Source organism: Chionomys nivalis, chromosome 23, assembly GCF_950005125.1.
Source record: "Chionomys nivalis chromosome 23, mChiNiv1.1, whole genome shotgun sequence".
Classification (NCBI taxonomy): domain Eukaryota; kingdom Metazoa; phylum Chordata; class Mammalia; order Rodentia; family Cricetidae; genus Chionomys; species Chionomys nivalis.
The window spans coordinates 28923156-28943308 of NC_080108.1; the positions used below are offsets into that span (position 1 = coordinate 28923156).

Below are 20153 nucleotides of genomic sequence, written 5' to 3' on the forward strand. Positions count from 1 at the left end.
GTGTCAGCAGCCATCCCGGCATCTCTGCACCAGGTCCTCGCTGATGCTGCCCATGTGTGGGTAGCCCTTGAGAGACGGCACCGCTAATTGTGGATTAGGTAAACTGTGGATCATTTCTGGAAGGCTGAGCTCTTATTAGAAGACACTGGGTTCCTAGACTTAGCCAGATCGGCAGGTATTTCCACATAGCCTGGCGAGCACTGTGTCTGTAGAAAACTGCGGAAGGTCCGGCTTTCGTACGGACAGAAAAGGGAGCATGTTTCCGAATGTATTAAGTCACATAGGGTGAGGCAGATGCTTTGGACATTTCAGTGGAAAAGCCAAACTAGTACAGACTTACATGGCATAAAAAGATTTGGAAATGAACACTAAAATTGTTTATCCGTAATGGGCAGGTAGGGAGTCAAGCTCTTCTAATTAGACCATCCCCAGAAAGCTCAGTTTCCACATATGCCAACTGCCTGCAGTCCACAAAGAGCTGCAGAATAGCTCAGGCAGGCAGCGCCTGGGTGGAAGCAGCCAATGCCAGCGTGTGCTGTGGGGGAAGGGGAGCGCTCCACTGAAACAGTGCTTTCTGTAGAGGACATGATTCACAAGAATTGCTGAGAATTTAATAATATCAGTCTAAAACAGAAATCCTCGGGTTCAGGAGATGGGAGTCTGGGGAGAGATGTGTAATAAGAAAGGAGCCAAAGAGATGCTGAGCAAATACAATGGGGACGCCAAAGGAGGCTGTGGGAGAAGACAGAGAAAAAGATAACTAAATGAGGGAGGGTGGCAATTAGGCAGACCCGGAGCTTTTTAAATGCGGCAACGGCGCCCCCACACTATCGTGATACTTTTAAACATTAAAAGGAAATTATTGTCAACCTAGAATTCTGTCCATGCTTTGTAGTGAGGGTAAATCTGGATGTCTCTAAGGAAACAAAGACTAAAGAAATTTACTGTGCAGGATGCACAGTGACATAAAAGAAGTGACCAGAAGGTAGATGTAGGAGTGTAGGAGTGAGGCGGGAGAAGAGAGAACAAAGTCAGTCATTTAAAAATTCAGGTAAATGGGTGAGGGGTTAGCTTAATATAAACAACGTTGAACTTAAGAGATAATAAGGTAAAATCATATTAAAAACAAAGGGTGCAAGAGTAGATCAGAGATGGAATGTCTGCTTAGTGTGTACAAGGCTGTGGTTCAAGACCAACGAAAGAGCAGAGGTGGAATCAAAATATTGGAAAAGAGTGGCGTGAGGGCCAGTGTTTATCCAGTGTATGGTGTGAAGGCCAGTGTTTATCCAGTGTATGGTGTGAAGGCCAGTGTTTATCCAGTGTATGGTGTGAGGTGCTCATCCAGTGCCCGGGAAGACCATAGAGACGCCAACTTTAGTAACAGACACAATTTAAAAATAGTTCACATCAGAAATGCAAGAGTTGTATATTTATCCACCATACAGTAAAAGGGGAAGGAACAAGAAAAATGCAGGAGGCTAGGAAAAGGAGGAAATACAGTGAGTGAGTAGGAATAGTAGAAACAGCCCATCACAGCTAATCATTTAAAACTACATGGATTAGTCTGCTGGTTACAAACAAAAACAAAGTAACAACAATAAAACAAAACAAAACGTCGGCAAACACTAAAGAGGAAAAATCCATTAATAGTAAGAACTAAACCACAAAGATGGGAGGGTGAAAGCAAAAACAGAAACTACAGAAAGCAAGTATCCAAAGAAGTCCATACCCCAGTAGACATTGTGAAAATTGTTAGTAAGTTCGCTTCCCATGCAGATATGTACAAGTATGTATCTTCCAGTACTCACATTAGAAATTACTTAAAGCGAAAATTCATGACTTAAATACCATTCTCAAGAAAGTATCGATAGTTTAAAGAGAAAAAGAAGAAATAATAAAGACTAGAAATTCATTAAATAAGAAAAATAGAATACACACCTACAATATTGATTTTTGAAAAGACCTGATAGACACGCCCTGGGGAATAATTTCAAAAGTCAAGAAGGTGGTTGCGTGTGGTTACTAGTGTCCGAGTTTGTTGCTGATCTGAACAGTTGCATCGTTTTGGAGGTGCAAGTTTCCCACTCCTTTGGGGAGACTCCAGAAGTCAATTGTTAGATTTGTTGATAAAAGTATGTTTAGTTGGATAAGAAGCTGCCAAACTCTTCTGAAGCAACTTACCGTTCTGTGTTCCCGGCAGCAATGGGGAGCGGGAGGGGGTGTCTTTTCTAGTCCACGTCCTTACCAACATTTGCGGTTGTCATCCTGGATTTTGGCCGTTATAGTTATGTAATGGTGTCTGGTTTAATTTGTATTTCCCAGATTCTACTGTAAAAAACATTTTTCATATGCTCCTTGTTCTATTTCTCTCTGGTGACATGTCTGTTAAACTATCTGGCCCATCTTTTCAGTGGATTTCTTTCCACAATGTTGAATTTTAAGTGTTCTCTGTATGGCTTGGTAACTTGTTCTATCCAGATGGCTCTTTCACAGATATTGTCTTTTAGACTGACTTGTGTTTTCATCAATACGCTTTTTAAAAAATATATACAGGAAAACTCCCCGTACTGTAAAATAAGACTTACAACATAATGCTTAAATTTTAATTAAAATGTTTCCCTACTAAATCTGTTGGAGATAAGATCTTGCTAACGGTCCAAGCTTTCTTCAAATTCACAATACGTCTTCAAGTCCAGATCCTGGGATTACAGGATATACCATGTCTAAATCTCTTAGCTATTGGTGATCTCACTATGCCTAAATTTATAAATCAAACTTCAATAAAGGTAGGTATATACATAAAAAACACACATCATAGCTGGTGCCATCGGCTGTTTCTGGTATCCACAGGAGAGCTATGAAAATACTCCTTGAGTAGTCAGTAACTATGGTCTGTGAAACAAAATAAAATTGTTACTTGCCATCATGTAAATAAATTCCTAGAAACCACATAATTTTAAATGAGAAAGCATAGAAGGCTGGAAAAGAAGAAAGTACATGGTTCATTAACTGTATTTTCCTAGAAAGTTATCTACACAAACTATATTAGATAGGAGATATAGTGTTGTTGTTGTTGTTGTTGTTGTTGTTGTTATTTTGTTTTGTTTTTACTCTTTGGGGGCACACCACCCAGCTCCCAAACAAATTCATGGAGACTTATTCTTACTTATGAATGACCGACCTTAGCTTGACTTGTTTCTGGCCAGCTTTTCTAACTTAAAGCATCCCGTTTCTCTTTATGGTTTGCTTCTGGGGTTTTTATCTTTCTTCATTCTGTATTTCTTTCCTTCCTATTCTGTGGCTGACTGGATATCTGGCCCCTGGAATCTTCCTCTCCTCCTTTTCTCGCTCCTTCTCTTCGTATTCTGTTTATTCTCTCTACCCACCAACCCTGTCTGTTTTTTCTCCTGGCTAGCTATTGGCCATTCAGTTCTTTATTAGGCCAGCCATGTGTTTAGACAGGCAAAGTAACACAGCTTTACAGAATTAAAGAAATGCAACATAAAAGAATGCAACACATCTTTTCATCATTAAGCAAATATTCCACAGTATAAATGTATGTAACACATTTTAAACTAATGTACCACAACAAGGAGGAGGCAACGAAAACATAGAATATATTTACATTCTCTTACAACAGACAATTAGAAAAATGTATCATGACAGTTTTCATGGCCAGCATCTGTAGGTGTTAAACATCATCAATGTACACTGAAAAAGACCCTCCTAAATGTCCAATTCCATCAGTATGTGCCTGGAAAACACAATGCCATGAAGACAGCAAATTTTCTCAAACAAAATTTAATGTTTTTAACAACTAAAGTCCCAACAGGATCTTTATGTGATCGGACAGATAGATCCTGCAATTTATAATGTGGAGCCAAAGCTCAAATAGGTAAGAGAATTCTAAAGAGAAAGAACCAATTTGAGGGGCTTGACCTGCTACGTGTCAACACTTTCCTTGTGCTAATGATGTTCAGCTGGATTTAGAAATGTGGAAGTGTTGTGGTCGCTGGATAGCATGCATCATCCTGTGTTACTGAGGGCATTTTTGGAACCTTCAATGTTAAATTCAGCTTTAATTATTACAGAAACATGCATGGTGTCATATTGAATGTAACATGTAATTGGAAAAGAAGGATACTCCAAAAATAAGTTTCATTCTTTCTACTTAAGGCATGAAACAGAATATTGGGGGGGTATATAAATGTAAAAATATCACTGGAATGAAATGAATTATGTGTCCATTGTCTGCCATAGCTACTTCATTCGAATGTTGTATGTAGGGCTGGGGGAGCAGCCAACTAAGTTCATTTAATCAGAATTCCCAAACAGTACAACTTTTTATTATTTTTAAACTTCATGTTGTATATTGATTTATTCCCCCTGCCTAGCTGTTACTTTGTAGCCTCTGACCTATATCACCCTCCCATTTCCTTCTCTTCTGAAACCCCTCTGCCCTTTGCAGCCACAGCTTTATTTTATTCTCTTTCTTGAGTGCTCTATTCTGGAAGTTTCCTACCTGTGTTTCAGTCATACTTCCTTAGATCTCTGGTAGTAGAAATGACCATGAAATAAGGTTACCACCTTATATAATATTCAAATATTTTTGGTCATGGAATGTGATAGACTTCATGGATAGCTGATTGAAGACTCTTCACACTTAGAAAAAAAGGCAGAACTAAAACAAAAATCTATGCAAGATATTTAGGTATAGACACAGCTATGTAAAAATCATTGAATATGCATCATCTGGTTTTTCCTCTAGACCTGTTTTACATCATGAAAGCCCAGCTTTATACTTTACCTTGTTAATGGCAACTATTTTTTGTCTTTCTTAAGAAATTTGAAATCAATGGTGCCTTAAATCCACTGTGTTCTGAATGCCTTCTTTTGTGGTTTTTTTTTTGTGTGTGTGTGTGGTTGTTGTTTTTCTAGATAAATCATACTTTAATCTCAGAACTTTAAAATTTGGTACTCAGAACTCAGAGAGAATGGGCTGATTTCTCATGAGACCATTTATGAGGAGTCATCCTTACCTCACATGGTGGGTTTTGCGTGTGTGTGTGTATGTGTGCCCTGTATGCAGAGGGCAGTGCACCTGGATGCCTTTTATAATTCTTTGTTCCTACACACTTGCCTCCTTGATGTTGGTCTGGCTGAGCCTCCTAGAGATTAGCTACTTCACTGTTTGTCTCAGCTGAGTGATTTCTCCTCTGTGGGTGCCACGGTCACTTCTCACCTTCTCAGCATAGGACTGGTCCCTCGTGCTCTGCAGTGGATGTCAGCGCTATAGAGAGAGCTGAAGTGACTGGGACAAGATTTTCTCTGGGTGCAGAACCATATACTCTGTCAGAGCTCAGGGGGTGTGCAGAAGGGAAACCCTTAAGTCCTGTCCTCTGTTGTCTAGCTGAGTTCTGCAGATTCTCCTTTCTTATGCTTTTACAACATTTTTGAAAGCAGAATGTGGTATTGTATTGTCTCCCTCAGTTTGCACCCAATACCTTTTTCCTGAATAACTTCTTGGGGGATAGACTTACACACTGTATGGTTCAGTTTCCCAAAGCTTCCATGTCCCAGTTTACCCCAGGTATGTAATGCAATTATGTCCCCTTCCAGCGACACAGATTCCTCAGTTTTACCTGCAGAGCTCTGCCCAACCCACCTGACCATCTCAAAGATAGAGAATTCCTAATCTGAATATTTGATTGATTTTCCCTCATTGTCCTTTATTGGGTAGAGGTGGGAATGGAGCTCAGAGCTCTCCTTCTACCACATACAGGTTCTTGTCCTTCTTACCTGGTGGAGAGTTGAGGCAGCCTGGAAAGGCAGCTCTTGAGGGGACTATAACGACAGATCTGATGTCCCCAAGAACTATGCATCTTCCAGTCACTGACAGAAAAACTTAAGATAGCCCCAGAAGCAGAGGAAAGAGGGAAGTGGAATCCTGTAGACTGTCCTCCAGGATTTTCTGCATTCATAGCTTTGAGCCTGGAGATTACTGTGCAGCGGTTGCTGTGTTCAGGTATCTGTAGGGCAGCTCTGCTGGCACAGGGCTAGGCCATGTGGTCACCTGTACTGATTCAGAGACACTGAGGTTCATGACTGGCCTTACACACCTGAGTTTCTGAGGACAGCTATTTTTAAGCTTCGTGCTTTGCAGCAGCCCCCTTCTCTTTTCAAATCTGCCTTTTATCTAGACGTAATGTGCAGAGCAGGTAAGTGGTAGCAGCAGAAACCCATTGCACAAGTTTACTTTTGTATTATTTATTGATGAAATTATTTTGCCTGGAACGGAACTGTGAAACTGCCACCCTGAATACAAGGGTCTGTCCGGATAGCGGCTGCAGTGTTACAGTCCAGTCCCTTTCAATGCTCTGTTTGGAAGAACAATATTCACAAGTCATGGAGTCACCCAGGTTTGCCGTTGCTAATGGCAACAGCGTTTTATCTTGTGTGTAGCCCTTTTCTCTTGTGGTCTTGAGAACTCTTCAATTAAATTTATCTAAACCCTTGAAGGGAAAGCTTTTAGGAACTGCTTTTTTGGTTTTCATAATTGAATCGTGGATCTTACAGACGTTCATGGTGGTATTTATTATTAATATAAAAATCAAACGTCACATGAAAACGCTTGGCTTCAGTGAGCACCTCACACTTTCTGTGGATGTTATGGATCACCAACCTTGGGAGGAACACAGGTTCACTGTGAGAAATTTTAAGTACATACGTGTACTTCTTAAAAGGGCAATGCCAGCCAGGCTGAAGTCTTACGTGGTGACTTGGGTAAGAGATTCAAACGTGTGTGCATTCAGGGGAAGAAAAAAGGAAAACCTGCTACATTTTTCGCTCAGAAAGGAGGAAAATGAGCCACATGAATACACCGGTTATCTTTGAAGTGCAAAAACTTCAGATCCTGTCATTTGAGTGTGGGATGATTTTTATATCCATTTTCATAAACCACAAAAAGAAAATGTTTTCTGAGGTCGTGAAGAGCCTCCCCAGAATCTCAGGGTTCCAGAGAACTAGTTTGAAAGTCACAGTACTATCCTGGATCATTGTGGAAGCCGTGATGTAGCTAGCCTCCTGCAGCCTCTGAGAGGTAAAGATGTAGCCAAGAGTGCTTCTATCTTTTGTCTCCTCCTGCAGAGCTGGCTGTGAGAACAGAGATGTTTGTTACAGTGCCAGCCCATCCATGAATTGCTTCCCTCCTTCCCTTTAAACTTCGTCGTATTTTTGTTTTGTATCTGAGTCTTGACATCCTGGTATGTTTTCCCCTTTGAGTTTCTTTCTTTTATTTTTTTCATTGATGGGAGAAGGAGGAGGAGGGGGAGGAGGAGAAGGAGGAGGAGGAGCAGGAGGAGGAGGAGAAGAAGAAGAAGAAGAAAGAAGGAGGAGGAGGAGGAGGAGGAGGAGGAGGAGGAGGAGGAGGAAGAAGAAGAAGAAGAAGAAGAAGAAGAAGAAGAAGAAGAAGAAGAAGAAGAAGAAGAAGAAGAAGAAGAAGAAGGAAGAGAAAGAAAGAAAGAAAGAAAGAAAGAAAGAAAGAAAGAAAGAAAGAAAGAAAGAAAGAAAAGAAAAGAAGAAATACAGAGAACAGTGGGCCTGACCGGAACAGAAGAACTGCCTCTCATGAGATTTTTAAAATGTGCTTTAATTGGATCCATGATGTTGGCCAGGTGTGGTGCACAGCTGTAGTCTCAGCACTTGTGAGACTGAGGCAGGAGGATTCAGAGTTTGTGGCTAGGCTGGACTACAACAGAAAACACTGCCTTCAAACAAAATAAAATAAAATAAAATAAAATAAAATAAAATAAAATAAAATAAAAAATCTGTGTTCCTAAACAAACTTTCTTCTGTCTGATTCTCATTTCTTGCCAACCCGAGTGTTTCTCTCCAGTTTGGCCTCAGATTTTCTAGCCATCAGTATCGCATGATATAGTGACTATGTTCTCCCATCCCAGTTGAGTATAAAACTCTTTTTTTTAAATCATTTTCATTTATTTTTAAGATTGCATTTTAATTACGTTTTCTTGTTTCCTCTCTCTAAAAGTCTCCAATATACTCCTCCCTACTCTTCTCCAAATTCATGGCCTCTTTTTTCATTAATTGTTATTCCATGCATGTATGTACTTGTGTATATATAAATGTAGCCTGTGAGTCTATATAATGTTACTTGTATGTGTGCTTTCAAGACTGAACCTTTAGCCGGACAGCCAGTTAATGTTCTCTTCCCTAGGGAGGGAGTATAAAACTCTTATCTGTCTGTCTATCCGTCTGTCCATCCATCCATCCATCTTAGTTTTTACCCTAATGTTTCTAAAGTTGCCCAATGACAGGTGTGTGGGACTCTAATTTTCTGTGGCCTTCATGTTCTTGTAAGTACGTCTCTCTTCTATCACAACTGAATGGTTTCCTTCTGCTTAGAAAATTCCTTTGTGTCCTTCCTTCTTCGGCAGCTTGCTCCCTCCCACTTGTCTATTGTCTTCCAGTGGAGCTCCTGCCAATGGTGTGGGCTCTACTGGCCTTGTCCTTTGTGGCATGCCTCAGTTTTGTTCTTCTTGTTCTCCCTGGCGCTTACCAGTGGAACCTCCCACTATTTGTTGAAAATTATTTCATCAGCCACCGTTTTACATTTGTTTTTAAATGTTTTAAAATGTTTACCCATGATTGTGCGGTTCCCAGTGAAGATGGATCATTCGTGCCTTGTGACTCTTGAGTGTTCATCTGAGGTACCCTGGACACAGAGCAGGCTGCTTGAGGCACTGTCCACACTGGCAGCCCCAGCTGGGACTCTTGGCTGTCAAACGGAGAGGAACATTACTTTGTGTGGCCAGTGAGTTTACTGGATGCCTGGGTTTTCTGTTTATTTAAAGATGTGTGTGTGTATGTGTGTGTGCGCGCGCGTGTGTGCACACAAAGGCCAGATATGACACCCAGTGTCTTCCTCTATTATCCTATTATCCTTCACCTTATTGGCTGGGACAGGGCCTCTCACTGAACTGGAAGCTCTCTGTTTTACATAGGCTGGCTGCCAGAGCTTTGCGGAGCCACCTGTCTCTGCCCACCAATGCTGTAGTTAAAGGTATAAATAGTCATGCCTAATTTTTCGTGGGAGTGCCGGGGTGGGAAGGAAAGTTCTCATGACCCCAGTGAGCTATCTCTTCATCCATGCTGGTGCTTTCTTAGGGCAGTTTATTTACATAAACATTTGGCGTCTTAAGCATACATAGAATTGACTTCAATCTGCATTGGTCTGATGCAGGAATAAGAACATAACTATCATTAAGCAAGATTTGTTTTTTGTTTTGTTTTGTGTTTTTTCCAAGTAGTTCCCAATGGAATATATAATGCACCCTAGGAGGGGACCATGACAAATCTCTGGGTTGGATGTGAGGTAGAAAGTACAGAATAAAGAGAAAGTAGTAGGCAGTGGTGTTTACTTTGGTTGTCTTGGGTTGATCATCCTGAAGGGTAAATGGTTTTAGCATTGACTAGCGTAGGTAATGTAGCAGCTCTGGTGGTAATAGACAGTCTCCACTTGCCAGCATTGGGGTGAGAGGGCCCCGAGTGTGAGAGGCAGATAGGGTAGGTAGTAGGAGTGTGGCTCCAGTTTGGTTCCTTTAGATATGAAGGAGACTCTTGAAGCTTGGTGTGCTGGCTACTTTTTGTCAAGTTGACACAAACTAGAATCAACCTGGAAGAAGAAGGAACCTCAATTGAGAAATTTCTCCCATCAGGTTGGCCTATGAACCTATCTATGTGGCATTTTTATCTATGTGACGTTTTCTTGATTGTTGATTGATATGTGAGGGCCCAGTCCGCTGGACTATATACTACCTGAACTGGCTAGTTTTATGTCAACTAAAAAGGAGCTGGTTTTCAGAGAGGAGGAAGCCTCATCTGAGAAAATGCCTCCATAAGATCAGGCTGTAGGCATTTTCTTAATTAGTGACTGATGAGGGAGAGAGCCCAGCCAATTGTGGATGGTCCATCCCTGGACTAGTGGTTAAAGGTTCTTTTTGAAAGCAGTCTGAGCAAGTCAAGTAGAGCAAGCCAGTAACCAGCACTCCTCTATGGCGTCCAAATCAGTTCCGACCCCCGGGTCCCTGCTGTGAATGAGTTCCTGCCCTCACTACTTTTGTTGATGAGTTGTTGTATGGAACTGTGAGTGAAATAAACACTTACTTCCCCATGTTGCTTTGTGTTATGGTGTTTCATCACAGCAATAGTAACCTTAAGGCAAGTGTTTGTATAAGAAAGCAAGCTGAGCAAACCATTAGGAGTAAGCCAGGAAGCAGCATTACTTTGTGGTCTCTACTACAGTCCCTGCCTCTAGATTCCTGCTTTGGTTTCCATTGTTGATAGTCTGTAACCTACAAACCAACCCTTTCCTGCCTACGTTGCTGTTGGACACCCTTTAAACTATTCAGCTTACTGTAGATTATGCAGTATACACCATGTTTCCAGCTTTTCTGAGTTGTCACCCATTCTGGGGTAGACGTTGATGGTGCAAATATTTTGAGTTGTTTCTGCCCCTGTAAACAACCCCTAATAATATTCCTGTGATTAGCCACCCATAAAACTTAACTGGTTCATCAAGTTGGACTTTGGAGATATCCTTACTTAAGTCTGTCCTTAGTGCCTTATCTGGGATGAGTAGATATTTATTTGTCTTTCCTCTGGGATAATATCACACGGTGGCAGGGAGGCCTGACTGGGGGAGAACAGAAAAAGCTGGCTGAGAGAGGAAGCAAATGGGAGTCCTTGCATTTATTCTCTCTGATCTGGACTGTGCATGGGATACATTGTTACTGCCTTGACTTTTCTGGAACCTAGAGTTGTGAGCCAAAGAGACCTTTATTTTTTTAAGTTGCTTTAATCGTAGCAACAGAAAGAAAATCAGGACATCACATGTCATATGAATTGGGAGTGGCCATTGGCACCTCACTGAGAGGACCTTCCAGGTAAGTCACATTGACTCTCCCAGGCAGGTATGGGGTTGTCCAGCTACAAACAGGAAACCTTCAAAAAGCTTTCTGAGCCATGAGCATGACAATCTAAGGACGGTAAGAAACCCACTGCCTAGAGATTCTGGCTCATGATCCTTTTCCTGTTTCTAGTGCCGATGAGCGGTTTGATGCCACATTCCACACCAATGTCTTGGTGAATGCATCTGGGCATTGCCAGTATCTTCCTCCAGGTAAGATATACTCCCTGGCCTCCATCCAGTGAGAAAATTCAAGCAAGTATTTGCATCTGTCCTAAGGACTTCCCTCCTGAGGGGAGCACTGGTGTCCCAAGGACTGTCCTCCTGAGGGGAGCACTGGTGTGCCAATGACTTCCATCCTGAGGGGAGGACTAATGTGCCAAGGACTTCCCTCCTGAGGGGAGGACTGATGTCCCAGGGACTGTACTCGTGAGGGGAGGACTGGTGTGCTGAGGATTGTCCTCCTGAGGGGAGGACTGACTCCATGTTGGTTAACCACCTATCCCTTCCCATCGGAGGTCTCACATTTCTCTTACCTCACTCTGGGTATCGTCTCTGAAGTTAAGATCACATTTCAGAGGTCTTTGCCAAGTCTGTCTTCTGTTCTTATTCATGTTAATTCACAGTCTACTCTTCTTTGTTGAGTAATTCCCCATTTTTCTTTAGGGCCATAAACATGATAGGCAGGCCTTTTCTCCTTCATCTCTCCCCAGTTAGCACAGCAAGTTGACAGGTACTTCAGTGCTGGGAAGATAGTGGGCATTCTGTGCTCATGAAGTTAAGATTGCTCACAAGTTAGATGCAAGACCCAAGGCCTTCCAGGGAGCACCCTCTGGTGACTTGTTCCTCAACTGATTTCTTTTCTTCTTCTTAACCTCCTGGTGGTAAATGGTTTCATGGGGTTGGTCTGTTTCCTGGCCCTTTGAGGCACATTCAAGGTGTGTTCTAGTATATGAGTATCAATTCTTTTTTATTTAATTATTTAGAAGCTTCATTAACATATTATCAAGAATTAAATATTCCTCACTGAAACTGTTTATCACATATCTGGAACCCACTGCTTACACTGTTGTGACTACACTCAGAACACACTTACACACTCCTAACATACGTGCCCGTTGAATATATAGCTTCTCATCACACACACACACACACACACAAACAAACACTTCTCTAGCCTCTCATCTCACAGCACATGGTGAGGCTGGCTTTGCCTGTTGTTTACAATGCTCCTCCGCTTAGCAGATGATAAGAATTCTGTAGACAGAATCTTTGTTTGCTCACCTTACCATCCATCACTTCTCAACTGCAGGTGGCTGTGTCAATAAATGGATGAATAAGTGGTTGAATCCAGCAGAGACATAGCCCTCTCACTGATGTTTATATCGATTAGAGAAGTGTTGCTTTTCAGGCTTTCTGTCTTAAGTCATCCGCTTGCCTGCTCCAGCCCTTCCTCCACACTGCAGGTACCTTAGAGAGGGGGCTCTGTGATGCCTTCCTGCATACTTTCAGTGAAGAAATAAATGGGTGGTTGTGAGCCACCATGTGAGTGCTGGGAATTGAACCTGGGATCTCTGGGAAAGCAGCCTGTGTTCTTAAGCACTGGACCATCTCTCCACCCACTTTCTGTGTTTATTTTTAAGAGGCAGATGGAGGTATAATTTGCATATTATACATTTAAAGAATCTTAACCCCATGAGTTTTAGTATATTTTCAGAGGGTCGCTACAATTGAATTTTAGAATGTCCTCATTATCCCTTACCTGTTGACAGTTAACTGATCTTGCTGCAAGCCTCAGGCAACCATTGAATCATTTCTGTCTCCTTCTTGGGTCTTGTCATAGAAATGGAATCAAATTCAGTTTTCTAACTGTGTTTGGATTAGGAGAAATTCAGTCCACAAATGGTAAGGGAATGCCAGTGGTGACTTTCAGGTTCCTGTGGGCATGTGATATGTGTGTGTGTGTGTGTGTATACATACATACATACATATACACATACATACATATATACACACAGCTACCTACATATATATACACACACACATACATACATACACATATGCACTACAGTGTTGCTGTTGAATTTTGATCCTCATACATACGAAGTAGGCACTCTACCACCGAGAAAGGGAGTCCCTAGCTGCCTTTCTACCTCCTTATTTTGAGATATCACTAAGTTTCCTGGGATAGCGTTGAACTTGTTACCCTCTGAATCATCTCCCCAAGTATCTGGGAATGTAAGGCGCATTTAAAGGACCTCTAAGAGACAGTTTATGTTTTCTCAGCGTGGGTGTGCAGTAGAGTGTACAAATGTAAAACTCTTCCGTTCCTTCCTTCCTTCAGTCTTTAGTTCAGCAAAGAAATGTGAAGTATGTTTTTGTGCATCCAAACCCTCTCTCTTTGGTTTTGCACCTTATCCCATTGCTGTGGAAACTGAGCAGGCTAGAGTTACACTCTACATATATTTTCAGATAACTAACTGTTTATTACACACACACACTCACACCAGCCTCTCCCTGTCTCTTTCCAGTTCTCTTTCTAGCTCCATCATTTTTTTACCAGCTTCTCTGAGATTTCTTGCACCCTTTCTTTTTCTCATATTGCTTAGACTCAGAATGTGCTCCTGGCAAATGAAGTATATAATTAATTATTTGCACCAAGTTTCCTGAGAAAAGCCTTCCATAACAAAGGCTATTGTTATGTGTTATGTTTTAATTTAAAAAACAGTGACATTTTGGCTGAGCTTCTCTGGGGGTTTTTCCAAAAGGAAAATGGGGCGGGGGGGAGCACCTTGACTTGCTCTGAATAGGTCGTAGCAAGAGTTCAGTGTGTGTCGGGGGTGGGGTGGGGGGTAGGCTGCAGGAACTGTGTGGTGTGTTCTGAGCCTGTTTCTCTTACCGACATTTCAATCTTCTGGTCATTTCCCATGCTCACATAGGCATATTCAAGAGCTCCTGCTATATTGATGTGCGCTGGTTCCCATTTGATGTGCAGCAGTGCAAACTGAAGTTTGGGTCCTGGTCCTATGGAGGGTGGTCCCTGGACCTGCAGATGCAGGAAGCAGATATCAGCAGCTATATCCCCAATGGAGAATGGGATCTCATGGGTAAGGCTAGCACAAAGCAAAGACCTTATGTCCCAGAAGAGAGATGCCTTCTACCTGTGTGAACTGAAAGACTTGGGAATTTCTCTAATTTTTCTTTCACTGGCTACACTTGACAGCCTTCTCCATCACATCCTGAGAGCTCCAGAATGGGCAGCGGAAGTCAGTTAGTGAGTGCAGCAAGCAGCCATGGCAGGGCCTCTAAACCAGCAGTGCTAGAGTAGACTTTGTGGGGCCCATTCTCGTCCTCTAGCATGGTTGAGCTGCACATTGAAGTTGATGGCGCAGATGAGGAACATCACAAGTGGGGGTTCAATGGCAGAGAACAACATTTCACTTTGGGAGACACAATTCAAGTAGACACTAAGTCCTCTGCTGAGAGGGAATGGGTATCAGATTGTAAAGCAAAAGGTGCATATGACAGTTTAGGATGGGGTGAGGGGAATACACGGTGTGTGAGTCAGGTAGTTTGAACATGGTCTAGATCAGGGTGGTTGTAAATTTCCTAAGTCCATTGGCCTGTATACACCAGGGATCAAACTGGTCACTAGCATTCTTAATTTTTGGAAGGTAATGTGAGATTCTGAGAAACTGTTCCTTTCAGTACACACACTTCTTGACATGATGCCTGCATAGCGATTTATGCTCTGTCAGCAAATCTCTAAGGCTTAGAAAAATAGTTTGAATTTTTTTTTCTCTCTGTAGACATTTTGGCTTTTATTTTATACCTATATTGCATCATTTTAAATCCAAACCAATATTATTATGAGTCACTTTTAAATCCAAACCAATATTATTATGAGTCACTTACCATCAGGTATACATTTGGAAAAGGGCCATGCAGTTTTATTGTGTGAAGACCATAGAATGCATTTACACTGTACAAAGTAAGCCAGCTACAGAATCAGTAAGTGATACAATGTTATCGACTCCATTGTACATTTCTTCCGCCTGTGACAGAAACACCATTATGTGGTATCTGTTGATAACTGCATTTGTAATGCTGTAAAATTGACATTGTGGAAGTACCTCTAATGCATCAAAAGACTATCTACCAGTTTGGTTGGATATCACTGAGATACCTTTAAACAGCTGTGGCATACCCGTAAAGGTTTGGTCAAACACCCATCACTCACTTTTAGGACTGTGCTCCTGGATATTACACACTTAGTTAGAAACAAAAGGCAGCCGTGTCTTCTGATAATCTTCCTCCTTTCTCTGGCACCCCGCTCAGGCATCCCTGGCAAGAGGAATGAAAAGTTCTATGAATGCTGCAAAGAGCCATACCCAGATGTCACCTATACAGTGACCATGCGCCGCAGGACGCTCTACTATGGTCTCAACCTGCTCATCCCCTGCGTGCTCATCTCGGCCCTGGCTCTGCTGGTGTTCCTGCTCCCTGCAGACTCTGGGGAGAAAATCTCCCTTGGTAAGCATCCAAGTCCCTCTCTGGGGCAAGCTCTGCAGGACACGGTCAACTACCCTACATCAGGCCCTGTGCCAGATCAGACTTATGACACCAGAAACTCCTGGTTCTGCCTCCTCAAGAGGCAGAGTGCCTTCTTGAGAATTATCAGGGTCTAGGGATTCCAAGATTTTGTGAGAAAAAAAAAAAAAAAAAAAACAGGATATAGTGAGGGACCAGATCAGTTCTACTCTAATGGGCTATGTTTCTCCCTCTCTGACACCCACTTTGCTCCTCAGTGGTAACTGGCCAGTCTCCTCTATGGATGGGAGACACATTAACTTAATATCAGTTTGCATTGGTAAATTATTACACACATTACAATAGGAATGCAATTTCTGGAATTGCTTCCCCTGTGAGAATATAAAAAGTGAGGGTTTGAGTGGTAAAATGAGCTGCTTATATCAAAAAATTGCTAAGTAAATACATATTTAGTGTGTTGAAGAAAGCTTTCTCAAGCCTTCTGCTTTCTTAGCATAAGGCTTAGAATGTTAAATATCTTATTCAAGGTCACACAGCCAATTAAGTTGTAAAGTCAAGACTTGAATGAAAACGAGCCTTCTGGCCACATGGGTTCCTGATCCTGCTGTATAAAACTGCATCTTAGTATTAATGCAGTCAGGACCTTGAGAGTTAACCATGCTGGTTGATCCTCTCAAAGTTGTGGCTACTAAACTTGTCTCCATTCGAGGGTCCTTTGGGTTCTGGCAGGTGACAGGAACTGTACCCAGAAAAATGCATACACTCATATGTACAGAAACTACAGGACTCATGGTGTAGCCCCAGAAACCTACATAATGCTTTTGAAACAACTGTTGTGGGCTTCTGTGAGGTGTAATTTCAGCCTTGCTGTCTGTTATGACTAAAGAATTCCTCACATTTTTGTTTCAGGAATAACTGTCTTGCTTTCTCTGACTGTCTTCATGCTGCTTGTGGCTGAGATCATGCCTGCCACATCTGATTCTGTGCCCTTGATAGGTAAGACAAGAACTCCAGTGTACCCAGGGTTTCCCTACAGGTGCATGGAGGAGAAAACATGTCCTTCAAGGTCCTAGAGATTTATTCTGCCCCTCTGTCCCCTGCTGTGGAGACGTGACTTGCTATAACTATTACAAGACACCATGGCCCATAACTAGGCCCAAGCAGGAAGGGAAAGATGTTCAAATTTGTGGCTTGCCATTAAACTGAAGAAAGGCCATGGGTGATGATGTTCCTGTAGTCTCAGTATTTATGATGCTGAGGCAGGAGGACTACAGGATTCAGGAGTTCAAGACTAGCCAGAAGAACATAACATGAGCCATCTCCAGGGTGGTGGTACACATGAATGTGTGTGATAGAATGTCCCTTCCCCCTGTATTCCTCCCACTCATATTTTCTGCTCTAGAGTCAAAGATTTCACAATTTGAGACTCATTAATTTACCTGGATATTGTGTATTTTTTTGACTAAAGCATATATTGTAATTCTTGGTTCCTGTCTCCTGAGATCACTCAGTCTCCACTTATTAAATATTGCTTAGAGAAACGGGGGTGGGGGGAGACAAATGTTTTGTCTGGGTTAGGTGCTTCTGCCCAGGGATAACTGACAGAAAGAGGAAGACTCCATATTTATAGTTTCCTCGATGGAAGCAAATGAGATCATGTGAAGGATGCTGTGACCAGGGTAGTTTTCAGGTCTCACTGCTGCAGCCAGGGTTCTACTTGCTGTCCAGTGTGTCATGGGGATGGGAACAGTATCCCTCCGAGACCATGGGCTTCATTGGGAGAGTTATTGCTTCTGTTTCATGGTGGGAAGTGCAGTCTTTGAAAAGACCTAGGTTGTCCCTTTCCATCAGAGTATTAGGCTACCAGAGTATTTATTAGGCTACAGCCTGCTTTTTAGTATGACCACACAGGAGGCCCTGATAGAACATTATCGCAGTAGGTGCTGCTGAGGCCCCAGGTCTCACACTGCCTCTGGTCTCTCTACAGCACAATACTTCGCCAGCACCATGATCATCGTGGGCCTGTCTGTGGTGGTGACGGTGATTGTGCTGCGGTATCATCACCATGATCCTGATGGTGGCAAAATGCCCAAGTGGGTACGTCCTGTGTCCTTGTAGAGTGTCAGCTCTCCCTGAAAGTTCCTCTTGCAGCTTTCTGTGGTCTAGTGGCCCTAAAGAGATTCCACCCTTCTGTATGTCTTTGAGGACAGTGCCGTGGAGGTGACAATATTTTAGACTGACATCCCAGCAGGGCTCCAGATTGCCTGCTTCTATGTCCTGCTAGTATTGTGTTTTAAAAGCTGCCCTTCCACACACCCACTGAGGAGGACTGTGTAGCAGTTGGAAGGACTAGGAGAATGGCCATGAAGCAATGTGGCTGGGGCTTCCCAGCAGACTGAGGAGTGAGAAGAATAAGAACCAGCATGAGTGTTTCTCGGTGTCTACAGGGCATTGGCTCCAATGTCCTTGATAACAGACAAGACTGAACGTGCCCACACTCCTTGTAGAAATGGCGTAGCACTTGCTCAAAACCTTTACACATCCTCCGGTGTACTACAGATCATCTCCAGATGACGTAGAGACTTAATGACATGTAAATGCCCTACCAGTACTTCTTATGTAGTGCTGGCTAAGGAATGATACAAGAGAAATATCTGTGTATGTTCAATACACATCCAGGTTTTGTTTTCCTAAAGCTTTCTCGATATGTGCTTACTAGATTTAATAGGGGCAGACCCAGCACGGCAGAGGGCCAAGTTTCTATCTAATCAATACATAGAGGTTTACAATCTAACCCCAAACCCATGACATAAGATGAAGAGCTCCTAGTGGATAATGAACAGAGGACAAAAGAAAATGGATCACGGTTCCTCCCAGATCGTGTCATCACTTCCCTACGCCTGCAAGCATCAGGCAGGCACTGTTACCTGCTGATTCTGACCTTCCACGGCATTTCAGGACCCAGTCCCTGAAGTTCTGCTCTTCGCTGATGCACAGAGACCTTGACGAGGCCGTGGGCTGACCCCAGACTTTCCCACGCCTTTCCAGAATGAATCCCAAGGTAGAGAAAAGCTGTCCTGACCTACAACCACTAATGAGCCTCGCAGATACCCTGGTCTTTTCGTCTGAGGACACGAAAAGCGGCCCTTTCTTTCTCAGAAGGAGCCTGTCTGAAGGCCCATTCAGTACTGCTCAAGACCAGAAGGAAATCTAGGAAGCACCCACATGCTGTAATGTGGCCTAAGGGAAAAGATGCATGTGGATTCCCCAGCAGAACAAAGGGTTTCCAGCCTTCTGAAGACAGTCGTGATGCAATACCCTACAGTGCCCTAGCTTAGGAAAAGATGCTATTTATTCTCCAGTGGCCTTGTAAGGGTACCACTTCTTCTCAACTACTCTCCTTATACACACAATAACGCCTCTCATAACGTTCACGGTCGCAGCTGTGGCATGAGCTCGGTCTCAGTAGTTACGTCTCAGATGCCGTTGCTGCAGACCATGAAGCATGTTTTAGAAGTCATTGGTGCTGTTACAAAGCTGAGACACACTCACCTATGTGCCCTTCTTTCTTAGCATCATGATACAACATAGGGCAAACTACAGGTTTGACTTACATGTCCTTCTGCCTGTCCATCCATTTGAAACATGTTTTTCAAAATATGTTTCAAAAGCAAGAGTAAAAGCACCATAACCCATAAGACAGTTTGCCTTCCATTTTACTCCAGTCCTTCATAACCACCAATATTGATAACCTTTTGTACCAGGCTTTTTATTTTAGGCCACCAACAAGCTCCCAAAACATGATGTGGAGACTTATTATTAGTTTTGAATGCTTGGCCTAGTTTAAGCTTATTTCTGGCTAGCCCTCTTAAATTAACTGTTTTTCCTTTACCTACCTTTTGCCTAGGAGCTTTTAGCCTTTTTTTTCTGTATGTCCTACTGTTGTGCCCAAGTTGAGAGACCCCTAGAGAGACCACCAGAATCCAGTCAAGTCCAGAATGCAAAAACAAGGTTTATTTCTTATTCCAGCTAGCTGGGAGAGACCCCCATGTGACACAGCGCAGTAGGGAGTGCTCCTACTCCTCATTTGGGGTTGACATATATAGGCAACAACCACAAGCCAGGTTTACTCAGGGTCAAGGGGGTTGGTTTTGCTGAGTACAGGGTATGGACTACTTCTGCACACCCTCTTCCTCCTTTAAGCGGCTACTTCTGCTTCTGTGCATGCCCCCCGCCCTCCCCCCAGCAGTTATTCCTGCTTCTGTCTAGACCACAAAGCTGGGTGTCGACAGGGGGCTAGCTGCTAGGGATAGCTGGTCTGCACTTTAGCAAAGGTTCCTGTTTCCAGCTAACTCTTGATGCTGCAAAGTTTCTTGAACCCAGTGCCTTAACCAGCTCCTGATCAAGCAAAGTTTCTTAAAGGTTTCCATGTCCTTACATTTCCCCCTTCTCAAGTACCTCGGGGAACCAATCCTGGTTCCCTTAAAGCCAAGTGGGAGCAACATATCTTTCCTCTAGTATACCGAGGGGTACATAGTTCCGTAAAAAAAAACAAAACAGTTTCTCTCCTAAACCTGCACAGAGTCTTCCTATGTAAGGGAGTTCCCTTTTGACTTAG

At 42.8% G+C, this 20153-nt stretch overlaps 1 protein-coding gene across 3 annotated transcripts in view; it reads left to right on the forward strand.

The window, feature by feature from the left end:
* The window catches only part of Chrna7 (cholinergic receptor nicotinic alpha 7 subunit), a 112128-nt gene that overhangs the window by 81657 nt on the left and 10318 nt on the right, over positions 1 to 20153 (forward strand). For all 3 annotated transcript variants that reach the window (XM_057756612.1, XM_057756613.1, XM_057756614.1), the window contains 5 exons: positions 11118 to 11197; positions 13924 to 14091; positions 15323 to 15517; positions 16445 to 16531; positions 17523 to 17632. In XM_057756612.1, the coding sequence (XP_057612595.1) occupies positions 11118 to 11197; positions 13924 to 14091; positions 15323 to 15517; positions 16445 to 16531; positions 17523 to 17632 (640 nt within the window). The remainder of the gene's footprint in view (positions 1 to 11117; positions 11198 to 13923; positions 14092 to 15322; positions 15518 to 16444; positions 16532 to 17522; positions 17633 to 20153) is intronic.